This window comes from Leptopilina heterotoma, unplaced genomic scaffold (genome assembly GCF_015476425.1).
Source record: "Leptopilina heterotoma isolate Lh14 unplaced genomic scaffold, ASM1547642v1 Lhet_338, whole genome shotgun sequence".
Classification (NCBI taxonomy): domain Eukaryota; kingdom Metazoa; phylum Arthropoda; class Insecta; order Hymenoptera; family Figitidae; genus Leptopilina; species Leptopilina heterotoma.
Genome location: NW_025111026.1, coordinates 503,457 through 516,863, shown reverse-complemented (window position 1 = coordinate 516,863; position 13,407 = coordinate 503,457). Strand labels below are relative to the sequence as shown.

The window sequence follows — 13,407 nt, the reverse complement described above, 5'->3', positions numbered from 1 at the left end:
TTTTCGTTTTTCTGAAAATTACTCTTTCATAAGTCATTAAACACTACTATTATGCAAATGTAAATTAAAGTACATAAAATTTCCTGGAAAACTAAACAAGAAAAACTATTCTATCTATTGTCGTTACAGAAATATGATGATTTAAAGTTCGTTTTTAATGAAAAAGTAATTGAAATTTGTCATTAAGTCCAGTTTCTTTGGTGAAATCTTTTTTTCTGGACCTTACTTGAAAACCATATAATAATAATTATGTTTAAAAAAGTTTAATTTTAAACAATTTTAAATAAATAAACTTTTTATTGAACTAACAGAAATCATGTTCATTTATTTTAGAAAATTCAACGAAATTCCATTAACGATTTTTAATTTAATAGTATATATATTTAATATATTTAATAGTATATTTATTTAATAGTAGTGTTTAATGACTTATAAAAGAGTAATTTTCAGAAAAACGAAAAAATTCACACTTTTTCGACTTTTTCGACAATTTTTTAGCTTTATAAATATTAAAATATTGTTTTACTAAATAGAATGTTTTTTAATGTTAAAAGATATCTTTTGAAGCAATAAATATTGTTTAAAACATTATCCTTCAGAAAATATGTACAATAACCTAGAAAAAAAATTAAAAAATCAATATAATTTGAGTTTCCCTCCAACGATTATTTTAATTTTTATCTTAAAATGATTATTAGACATCACTTAAATAATATCAAAAATAAACCAGAAAGGGTCATGACTTTTGGGTTGAATTTCATCCAAGCTCACCGTGCAGTACTGAATGTAAGATAAAAATTTCAAAATGTTTAAAATATTAATAAAATAATTATTCTAGTATCACAAATTCAAATTTCAATATCAATTATAATCAAAATTTACAATATATAGTCAAATAAAAATTAATTCTTTTTGGTAAAAAGATCAAAATTTCTTTTTAAAATGGAAATTCAAACAAAGAAAAAGAAAATTTATTTCTTTTGTAAAATGTTTAATATCAGTATTGATATTAAAATAATAATTCTGGGAAAATTAAAATGATTAATATAATTTTTTTTAGGTAAAAAAATGTGAATATAAAAATTCAGACATTAAATATGGTTTTTATACCATATTTTAATTATTTCTTTTTACGAAATTTTAAATAAACAATTACGATTCATTTATTACAATTTAATTATAAATAATTACAACTAAATATTTCCACATAATCCATTTCAACATATTCATATAATTTTAATTTCTGGATAAAAGTGTTTCTTTTGTATTTCAAGGAAAATTTTTTTTTAATAAATTGAGTTTTGTTAGATTCATAAAAATGTTTATAAATAAAAAAAGATGGAATCTATAAATATTTTATACATGAGTTTTTCATTATGAACAAAAATTTGAATGATCTGATAGATTTAATAATTTCTTAATAGTTTCTAATGCTTTCAGATTCATTCTCTAATCCTAAAAAGTTTTTAAAAAATTTATTAAAAAAAACCAGAGTAAAGAGTAAGCCTTGCTCTAGGTTAAATAAAAATTATAATTCAGAGTAACGAGTACGCCCTGCTCTAGAATAAATCATATAAACATAATGTTTATATATCCAATACAGAGATAGATTTTGCGAAACAAAAGAACTGTAGAAATTAGTATATTTACAGATACAGAAAAATTTTAAGCAAATAACAAATTTTTTTTTATACAAAATAGAATCAATTAATTGAGAAATTGTAATAGATAATATAATTTTGTGTTCCGATTAAACGATGAATCATGCATATTAAATGTGCATAAATAATTTTATTAATATAAATAATTAGAATAATTAGTTTTTTTTAAGTTACAAACACCGTGGTAGCTTGGTGCATTTATGAAAAACGCTGCATATCAAAAAATATCAGAATTCATAAATTAAGGTTCGTTTCCTTTTTATCGCGCAGCAATGCTTGTAATAAATAATTCTTCTGTTATTTTGAATATTTTTTTTTTCTCTCCTACTTGTGTTTACAAATTAAATGTAGTATATTTTTCATTTGTAAAAATTAATTGTAATCAAAGAGTTTGTGCAGGCAAGGTCGCATTTGTTAATGAATAAAGTTTCAATTACTTTGAGAGACAACATAAAGATTGTGCAGGCAAGGATGCATTCATTACTAATAAAAGTTTCGATTACTATCAGACACAACGTAAATTACAAATTAATTCTTTTTAACATTATCTTCCTTTCTTAAAACCAAAATTAATTTATCGAAATTGAATTGTTTTGAAATGGAAAAATTTTTAAAAATTGATTTAATAAAATCATATTCAATGAATTGTAATAATATGAGGATATAATTGATTGATTAATTTAATCAAGAGAAACAAATAAAGAAAATGATTGTTTCATTTAAATTTATATATACACATTTTTCTTTATTATTTAATAAATTCTGAGAATGTCTTTTAATATGATTTTTATATGTTACAGATCAATCTATATTCAAACTTTTATATTAACCTTGAATATATTTATAAATTAAAAATTTAGGTCAAAAAAAAACTTTTAATATTGTATAAATTCACAAAAACACATACAAATCTGTAAGGAACCAATGAAAACAATCATCCTAATCTTCAACAAGGAACACAACAACTTACAACACAAATCATAATTTAAAATTGGAGAATAAATTGTCTGTACTACGTAAACATCAAATGTTTTAAATAATTATTGTTAAAATTTTCTTATTATCTTGTCAAATTTACGACACTAATTTTTTTTTCTCTTTGAATTTTATAGAATATGTAAAAGTTTAACAGATATAATTTTATGTATACGTTCAATTTTATCAAATATGAAATTTATTTGTTTACTCTAATGTTCATTCAAATGCGATTTTTAAACAAATTATAATGTCAAAAGAAATTATCTATATTTTTAAATACTTTCAACAAGTATCTACGTTTTTATATATTTTTAAGGTCCAAATTACATTACAGTAGTTGTAATAGAGATGATTCAGGTAGTCAAATGTGTATCTGTTGAAATAAAGATTCAACACGGAGGAACGCGTTACATTGGAGTTAAAGTGAGCAGTAATAACACAGGCCTACAAAATTTAGAATTTGATCAATTTTTTATTTTGACAGCCGCCATATTGGATCCGCCATTTTGAATTTTGAAAATCCGACATCGGTTTTCTAATCAACGATCCCAAAATATTAAGAATCAGATGCTTAAGTTAAAGTACTTTTCAATTATTCTTTTCTTCCTTTTTTCAGTTTTTAGGTCGTGTAACCTAAACTTTAAATTGTTGTATCTTAGTAAAAAAAAAGTCGGATCGGATCGGGTGTAGAATATTTTGAAAGGTGAATAATTGTACTTTTTTAAAAATTCGTTCCAATGATACAAAAAATTTGTTGTAGATTTTATGGAGAGTCGAATGTTGCCAAAAATGGCCTTTTTTACTCTTTTAGGTTAGAATATCTCAGAATCCTGACGTGATAGAGCAATTTCGCTGCCAGTTTTGGATTCAGGGTGACAAATTACATCGGAAATGACTTATCCCGTTTGTGGGTCTGAAATTTGTAGGCCTGTGTAATGGATCTTGCTAACTGATATCAACGACTCATCTTTAAGATCATGGGAATAGAAGTTAAGTGTAACTTTTATCATCATACCACAAAATCATCGAAAAATGGTACAAAACATAACCTTATTTGTGGACGCACAAATACCTGCTGTACTTGTACCAGCATCTTCAAATACTTTGGAATACATTAACCGGTTATTTTATATTCCAAAGAGAAGTTTAAATTTTTGCGGGAATAAATGAAGTTTCTCGTAAAACAATCGTCCATACTCAACGACTCGGCCAAATCAATGAGGGGACAACCAGTACTATCTTCAAGTGAAGGCGTTATAGGACCCTTTTCAACAAAGAAGTAATCGAGAAATTGCAGAAAATTCCTGGGATGAGCTGTGGCATGCATTCCCTATTTGTGAGCACAGTCAATGCAGAAGTTGTACCAGTTTTTATCATCTCTTAATATATTAAAATGATAGAAAACTCCATATTCTATAGATGTCTGATGAACAAATTAGCAGCCATCTGTAGTTCTACAACCCATCATTCAGTGCGACTGATGTCAACCACCAAATTTCAACCAAGAACGTCAATAACAATCGTATCAACAAGATCAAACTAAAAGTACACTATACTCTATATTATCACACCTACTTCAGAGAAATCTACATCTATTGAAGTCAAACATTCCAAAGGATTCTTCAACCTTTTTTTCATACGATACCATTTGTCTGTATGTGTCATCTCAAACAACGAAATCTAATTTGGTTCCCTAATTTCCAAAATTGAATTTATGAAAATCTATTTTATTTTAACCTTCAAGAAATTTTCTCATAACTTCTCATTTTTCTTGCATTATATCTTCAAAAATATTGTGTATGTGTGTTCAATTTTGCTCAGGTTATGGTTATTTTCGTCTTACATCCTCAACTAACCATTTTACGGTAGGGGTGTAACGTCTTGTAATAATGACGTCATATTTTAAATATTAGAAATTTCTGTATTTTATACAAAGACATATTTTGAAGAAAATATCTAAACTGAGAGAAGATAGTTGTAAGCCCAAAAATCAACACTCTAAAATTTTGAGTTTTAATCTTAGAGTATACTATCTTCGTCTCCACACACAAATAGAGATTTCTTGAAACTATGTTCTTATAGTCTATACCGCTAAAAGGAAGATAAAATTCTTTTAAGATAAACCTTATATTTTTTACAACAGTCCCTTTTTACACAACTTCATCAAAATATGTTTTCATGAAAATAATATTAAATTCTTTTAAATATATTGTGTTTAAATTTGAATAATGTTAATAAGATTCAAAATGGCAAATTAATTAATTATTATTAATTAACAATAAAAATTATCAATAAATAATTATTTTAAACAAATTAAAAATAGTTCTAATTATATAAATTTAACATAAACAAATTAATTAATTTTGATGTTTCGAAAATTATAAACAAATAATTAACAATAAACAATTGACAACAATTAGAATTAATTGTTGAACAGTTAAAATATTAAAGTCCGAAATTATTAAATAACAATTTTGATTATTTGCTTTATTAATTGATAGAATGTTTAAACAAATTATCCAGTTTATTGTTAAATAAAATATTAATTAACAAATTATTATTATAACTATTAAGTAATAAAATAATAATCAGAATGTTATCGAGTTAGTTAGAATAAATAGGTGATTATTGAAATAATTAATTTTATTGTTGTTATCTTTAATAATTATGAATGTTTAAACAAATTATTGACAATTAATATTTAAACATTTTATTAATTAACAAATTGATTTGATAATTATTTAATAACGTAAATTTCATCGAATTGTTTGTATTAACTAAATAATTAATAATTTTATAATTGTTAATAATAATAATTGCAATTGTTAAAATAATTATTATAAACAACCGTTTATTATTATGTTGAATATTTTAAATTTAGAAATATGTTAAAATTAAGAAAAAATGCTATTTCTGTAAATTCTAGAAATTGGAGTTGGAAGGGAGATGAAGTTGAGGAACGATAAGACTCAGCCCCTTTTCAAAGATCCTCCTACGCTTAAAACTAATAAAAATGGGACGGACCCAAAATTCGCCTATCAGGCCCATTTCTTAATGTATTTTCTCTCCATTTTCTTTTTCTTAAACCAATCCTAAAAATACTCAACCTCTTTTTCCCTTTCTACAATATTTTCATCCCCGAATTTTCCTCCCTTGAGAAAATCAGAAGTGGGAACTGTTACATGAATATACGTGTTCCTTAAGGAAAATTCAGAGCTCGAAAAGCTATCAACTCAAATAAGAGTTCTCAAAGAATATTCAAATTTCAAGTTCTATTTTCAAGTTCTATTTTCAAGTTCTATTTTCAAGTTCAAGTTTTATTTCAAATTTTAATTTAAAAATTATAAAAAGAATAACAAGTCAACATCTACAACTTCATCTCTGCTTCCAGTTCCAGTTTTCACTGAAATTCATCTTTAAAGTGTTATTAAAAAGTGAGTAACAAATTAATTTTGCTGTGTTCTTTCTTTTCCTACTTTCTTTAAAAATATTTTATTTTACAAAATTCCATACGTCTTATGTGAATGTATGGAAGAGTTTCTATTAAAATACTTTATTTTACAGAATTCCATACGTCTTATGTGAATGTATGGAATCGTTTCTATTAAAATTCTTGTCGTTTCTTCATTAATTAAATCAAATAAGAGAAATAATTATTGAAAGTATTCCCAAGCTATTGGACGCAAGTCTAGGCTTAAAATAAATAATATTAAATAAAAGTATCATTACGAACCATAAAATTATTTTTGGGACGTAACAGTATATATCGGTCCCACAATTCAAAAGGAAGTTTATGCGAGATAACTCCCGAGCTTGCGTGGCTATGCGGTATGTGTATTCGACTTGCGTCCTCGAGGTCTAGGGTTCGGTCCCCCGTGCGTGCGATATTTTTCCGTCTTAGTTTTAAGTGTTTTGTGTATAATTCTTAACAGTGTTACATAAAGTATAAGTTTAAATAATTAATAACCAGTAATAATAATAATTTAGTCATTAATTTAAATAAATAAGATTTAAATAAATAATGAAAAAATAAGAAAAATATTTTTTTAAAACTTATTTTAATAAAAGGAATTCTAATAATTAATTAATAATAATTAATACTAATAATAATTATTAGTATTCAATAAATTACTCCCCATGCTTTAATAATTAAATAAGGAGCTTATACTGACCGCCGGTAAAAATCAGCGCTGGACAGCGTTACCAGCCAGGGTTTTCCCAGTACTGACTTAGTACTGGAGTCAGTACTGCAATACTGGCAGTCAGTACAAGATCAGTACTATGCCAGTATTACATTTCTACTTGGGTTAGAACGTGTCCGCCCGAAAAGAGGGCAGATTTTTTTTAATAGAAAAGTTAAGTACACTTTGTAGTAAATAAAAGTCGACGAAAACGATAAGTGAAGAAGTATAGAGAAGAAAAGAAAGAAGAGGAAACAAAAAAGTTTTATGAAAAAATGAAAAAGACACATTACTTTAGCAAAAATATGGTTAGCATTTTTTTCTTCCAAGGCCAAATTTCCTTCGACAAAAAAACAAATATAAAATTAATATCACAATTTTGAATTTTTACACATATTTATTTTCATATATTTATTTTATACCCTGCTTTTCGAAAATTTTGAAAAATAGTTTTAAAATAGATCAAAAGGGAACATGACGAATGGAGATTACTATCGACATTCTATGAATAGAATACCAGAGAAAATCGGTGTATGGCACTTATTATATATGAGAGAAAAATTCAGTGAACCAGGGTTGAAATCTTTGGGAGCAAAAGAGAGAGAGAAATGAGAATTGCGTAAAACAAATGACACTTGGAAAACTTTCCCATTTTTTTTCTCTTACTTCCTTTCGTCTCTCTCTCTCCCCATTGCGTTCCAGTCTCTGATTTTCTCATTAATTTTTCGGGGATCAATACTAATGTCTTTATTTCTTTTGCCCATTAAATATAGTGCGGGCATTTCGACGAGAGGCGAAACACAATTAGTTTCACCGTGAAATGAAAGATTTCGATAAATTATTATTAGGTTTTCATTAATTAAAAAATTGTGCTCACTCCCATTTTCTCATCACCCGTCCCGCCCCCTCTTCTCATTACAGTTTTAGGGTCGTAAATATAATCCAGAATTTCTTTTGATCTCAATCTTTCTTTTATTCATAATATCATTGTGTTTGTTAATAGTTTATAGATAAAATGCTTGGATTCAGGATCACCACGCAAGGCGTGATCACAGTGTTATTAATCGAAAGAAAACATTATGTTTTAACTGTTATTATAAATATTAAGTGTTTATTGTTTCACACAACGAATTTGACATTATAAAAAAACTACATTATAAAGATATAATTAGAAAAGATTGTTTTTCGCATTTTTAGGTTAATCGACACGAGGTAACGAACAAACTAGACAGAGTATACGACGCTCAATCTCGAGAGAGATACATAGAATAAAATATAAAGGCGGACGCACAAGCGAACGCGCGCATGCGCTTTAAAACTATAACACAACTATACCGCGAAAATTTAAAAGTTCAAATTCTTAAATACAGACAAAATGAAATAACTCAATCCTAAACACATTGCTGTATAGAGTTTTACCCCTGCCCCGACGAAAAAAGTCTTGTAGATCTTAAAGGAAGGATATAATTTTAATTACACTATTAAAATTATTATTATATCATTATTGTTATTTCTGATATTTTTTATTACAATTGTTAATTATTTATTTTATTTATTTCTTAAATAAGCAAACAGCTTTCAAATACAAAATAATATTATTATACCTACTAGTTATTATTATTAATATATTAATATTATTATTGTTAGTTCTATTATTTGTTTTTATATTATTTAATTTCATAAAAAATTTTATTAGCATTAAAATTATTATATCCTTTGTTATTATCTCAAATTTTATAAAATTATTTTCTGTACAATTGTTTATTGCAACATTTATTTTTCTTAAAAAAACTCTTTCTTTTGTTTCAGGTTAGTAAATTTCTTCAAATTGGTATCTGGAGTTTATTGTAAGTAATATTTCTGTACAATTTATTATTTTCCGTAAACATTACTTGAATAATTGTATAAAAAAATCTTTTAAAATTTAAATAATCGCCCACTTTTTTCAAAGTCATTTTTAAATGGCGTCAAACGTGTGACTGACTCACGTTGTCCTTCGCGGTCACCCGTGCGACTTGAGTAGTGTGCGGAGTCGCCCTAAAATGTATCGCGAGATTGTAAACCGCCTGAATGATTTATCCCGCACTCGCGGGACAGGTAACGATAGGTCGCGTCCCACGGCTAGGTATTAGATCCGTTCCTGATGTGGTTGAGTGTGGACGTGTAAAATCATTGTAAACATAAAGTAGTCATTATTTTTTATCTGTGATATTCCTAAATGATAAATGAATAAATATAAGTGTTATAGAAAGTGAATTTATCATTCGGCAGTTAAATTAAGCAGGTTTCTGTATTCAGGCAGCTGTGCTGTCGATACATATGAAATCTAAGAGCTTATAGAGATTTATTTAAGATATTTAATTTGTTTGTATAAATTTGATTCGGATTATTAATAGCTTTCTTCTTAATATTTAACTGCCGAATGATAAATTCACTTTCTATAATTATAATTGCCTATGAATTGAAATACTAGGCTTACCATCTTTAAGAAACTTCCTGCGTTATCATTAAAATAACGTAGGAAGGGATAGTATATGTCAAGGAATTCGGAGAATCTCGGGGTGCATGTAGCTCAGTGGTCAGAGCAGTCTACCGGCAATAGAAAGGTCGTGGGCTCGTATCCCACCATGCTACCGTTTTTTTCTGGATTCTTTGATAATTTTGAAATTATTAATTAATTTCGAAAATATTTTTCAGATTAAGCAGGTTTCTGTATTCAGGCAGCTGTGCTGTCGATACATATGAAATCTAAGAGCTTATAGAGATTTATTTAAGATATTTAATTTGTTTGTATAAATTTGATTCGGATTATTGATAGCTTTCTTCTTAAAATATAAGTGTTATTATTCTCGCACTTCATCTCTCAGTTATTTATAACCTGCACAATTCTGCGATATTAAGTTCACGTGTATTTGGGGGAAGTTGGAGCCCCCGGTTGAGAGCAGTCAAAGGAAGCTGATTAGTCTTCACATTATCTTATTTATTCAAAAACTCTACACTGGTGACCCCGAACACGCAGAAAGTGCTAGTAAAAGTACCGGAAGTGCATCAATAGTGCAAAAAAGAGCGGAAAACGCTCAAAGAATATCAAGTGTATGACACATGGTCGAAGCGTCACCAACGACGCCATTATCAATCACGACCGACGACACAACTCAAAGTAAAAAAACCACAAATCGGAAGATAGTTTACAGTGTCCGACAATTGCACTGTAAATTATATAAAAAATACTGCACATCAGTCAGCTGCTCCAGTCCTGAGGAAAAGCCTGATCGAGTCCAAGGTCCTGAAAACGAGGGGAATAAGAACGACGCCGCAACCTGAAAAAGAGGGAAAAGTGAAGCGCAAGCAGAGCCAAATTCAGCCGACGGCCACAAATTCCGGTGACGAGACAGCCGCCAAGGAGCATTTGCCGCCATATTGCCATTCACCACCCCACCACAGCACGTGGTAAGCAGCAGCAGCAAGCAGCGCGCAAGAGCGCTGTAACCAACCAACCTCACATTCAGCGGGCTGGTAGCCCACCTGACGGCAGCGACAACCAACACCACTGACAGCGCGCTGGAGCGCAAAAATCAACTCAACTTCCAAACAGCGGGCTGGTAGCCCAAAACGTCAAGCTGAGAGCAGTACACCGCGGATCTCCAGTATAATTGTAACTGTATGTAAGTCTGAGAATTGTGTGTTTATGTGACGTCTCTTCGTAATTTAACGAAGTAAAAATTTATTCACATCATTCTTTTTCTTACAAAGAATAAATTAAACTAATTTGAAAGTAAAATTTTTACGGAAAACATTCGATTTTAAATTCTAAAAAAAATCTTTTTTCTTTCTTTGAATTAAATTATATTTCAGACTATCAGTAAAATCAATTTAAATTAATTGATATAATTAAAATAAAAAAAGAGAAATTTTCTATCGGTGTTGACAGTACACATATGCTTCGTGTTTTGTTAATGTATATGTTTCAGGAAAGAAGCCAAGCAACAAGAAGAAAACTACAATATTTATAAAAAAAAGTGTTTCAATTATAATACCCAAGATATAATGTGTTATAATTTTTCTTTTTTTGTCGTTTTCTAAAATATCTTGAGTGTTAATGAGTAACAAACTTAAAATAACAATTAATTAAAATCAAACAAAATTACACACTCGAGATATCCTGTCAACACCAATAGGGATTAAATAAAATATTTTCGAGAATTCTAAATATAAAAAAGAAAAAAAATTTTTCTCTTCTTTATTTTCAATACATTTTAATCAGGGATTTTATGTATATTATACATGTATGTGTGTTGTCCCATGTATACAATTGAAACATCTAGCCGATAATTCGCAACGCGTGCTTGCAGTGCTGAGTAAACAATAAAATAATAATTTATTAAAATTTTAATCGCAAAAATTTTCGGATCCTTGTAAACTTAAATGCGGACCCGGATACGAGCATTGAGGTGTACCTACTCTTTCTATTAGGAACCGCGAGTGTATTTTAGATAAAATACATAACCCTTTAGTGGATCTCCACCGAGTTGCGTCGCGTAAGTAATGGTAGGAACCCGCTCAGGGAAAAAAGATCTTTTATTAACTTCGTCACAACCGACTGGTTCTCGGGAAACGGGAACTGAACATACGAACGACAATACAAATAGCGACGTTATATCAAGTAGAAACCCAGCATCGAGATCAACTAAAACCCAACGTACCCCGCCAAAAGTTACCGTAAAACAAGAAATAATTTCTGAAGATAGCTTTGAGTTCGACGAAATAGTTGGGGAAAAAAGTCCTGACACTCATAACGAACATAGAACAGTAAACGACGGATTAAATAGAACGGTTTTAGAAGAATCTGACGCGCGCAGCGAAATTACCGAGCAACAAAATAACCCACAAAATAATTTAATACCACAAATTGCAATTATGCCGGACCATAACGAGATAAATAACCACCTAACGGTCACGCGATTACCTCCCTTTAATAAAACCGACCCAGATCTATGGTTCAACCAAATAGAGAGGTTGTTTGCTAGAAACAACATTGTGTCTGAGACAGATAAGGCTGACGTTTTAATTGCCGCCGTAGACTCAGAAGTATTAATATGCGTTCGGTGCATAGTCCTGCAAGACCCACCCCCCGCAGACATTTATAAGCAAATTAAATCCGGCATATTAGGGAACTTCGGCACTAGTAGTGAGCAACGCCTCCGCCAATTATTAAAAGGTGAGGTGTTGAATGGTAAGCCGTCGTACGTTTTAAGCCAGATGCGCAACATTGCCAACAATCAGTTCGGTGATGAGGTAATGCGTCCTCTTTTCATGGAACATTTACCCACCATACCAATGAATTCGGATAAAAATCTAACGGACATCGCGAAAGTGGCCAATAAAATAACCGAAGAAATGCAGGAATATAAAAAACATGAACAACCGATAGCGAGCGTAGCGGCAATAGGAAAACCCGAATCAGACGTAATAGCACGATTAGATGCCATAACAACTAAACTAGCAAATTTAAAAAATAAAATAGATAGGCCGTTTAGAGGACGGAATCGATACAGCGAAAAGTACAACGAAAATTCGCAAAACAGATCCCGATCGAATTCACGACACGATTGTTCCCGAAGTCGCCCACGCCCTGAACGTCTAAAAGACATATGTTGGTACCATTGGAAATTTGAAGACAAATGTTTACCGGACAAGTGTACCGCACCGTGCAATTGGTCGAAAAAACAAAATACGGGAAAAAAATAGCGCCTCATCGTGTCGACGCAATCGATGATAATAAAGGCTCAAAGCGTCTCTATGCTTTCGATAAAAAATCGCGTTTAAATTTTCTAATTGACACCGGGTCAGATATTTCGTTGATCCCTCATGTAGGAAAACCGGATACACCCCCGTCAGATATCACGCTTTTTGCGGCAAATAATACTCGTATTGCGACATATGGCAATAAACATTTAAATTTAAATCTTGGATTGCGCTGGGACCTGAACTGGAAATTTTTAGTAGCCGATGTTCCGTATCCAATAATAGGAGCGGACCTCCTATCGCATTATGGAATATTAGTCGATTTAAAAGAACGGAAAATAATAGACTCTCTAACGAATTTGCGAGTTAATGGAGTTTTAAAATGCGCAGAAATATGTAGCATCAGTGTAATTGATCGCACGTCGGAAAACGCGAAGTTATTGGAAGAATTCCCTGAAATAACCAAATTGCAACAATCGACAAATACGTCGATCCGCGACACGGTTCATTATATAGTAACGAAAGGACAACCGATAGCACAAAGGCGCGACGTTTAGATCAAGATAAATTGAATATCGAGAAAAAACAATTCCAGGAAATGGAAGCCGCTGGAATATGCCGAGCGTCAAGCGGTTCATGGGCCTCACCCATGCTAATGAAACAAAAAAGGACGGCACCTGGAGGATCTGTGGTGATTTCAGGAGAGTAAACTCGGTAACTGAACCCGACAGATACCCAGTGCCGTACCTCCAAGATTTTGCCAATAATTTGCACGGAAAAACCATATTTTCAAAACTCGATCTTTTCAAAGCCTACCACCAAATTCTAGTCGCACCCGAAGA

The 13,407-nt window shown here is 30.0% G+C and overlaps 1 protein-coding gene across 1 annotated transcript; it reads left to right on the top strand.

Moving 5' to 3' along the window:
* The first annotated feature begins 12,501 nt into the window (after positions 1 to 12,501).
* LOC122505067 lies at positions 12,502 to 13,122 on the top strand. Its single transcript, XM_043616487.1, has one exon. It carries the CDS (start codon positions 12,502 to 12,504, stop codon positions 13,120 to 13,122), a length of 621 nt encoding a protein of 206 aa, XP_043472422.1.
* Positions 13,123 to 13,407: the final 285 nt, after the last annotated feature.

Bases quoted from the DNA above. Each gene is read 5' to 3' on its own strand.
- LOC122505067 (XM_043616487.1), top strand. From the start codon at position 12,502: ATGTTTACCGGACAAGTGTACCGCACCGTGCAATTGGTCGAAAAAACA.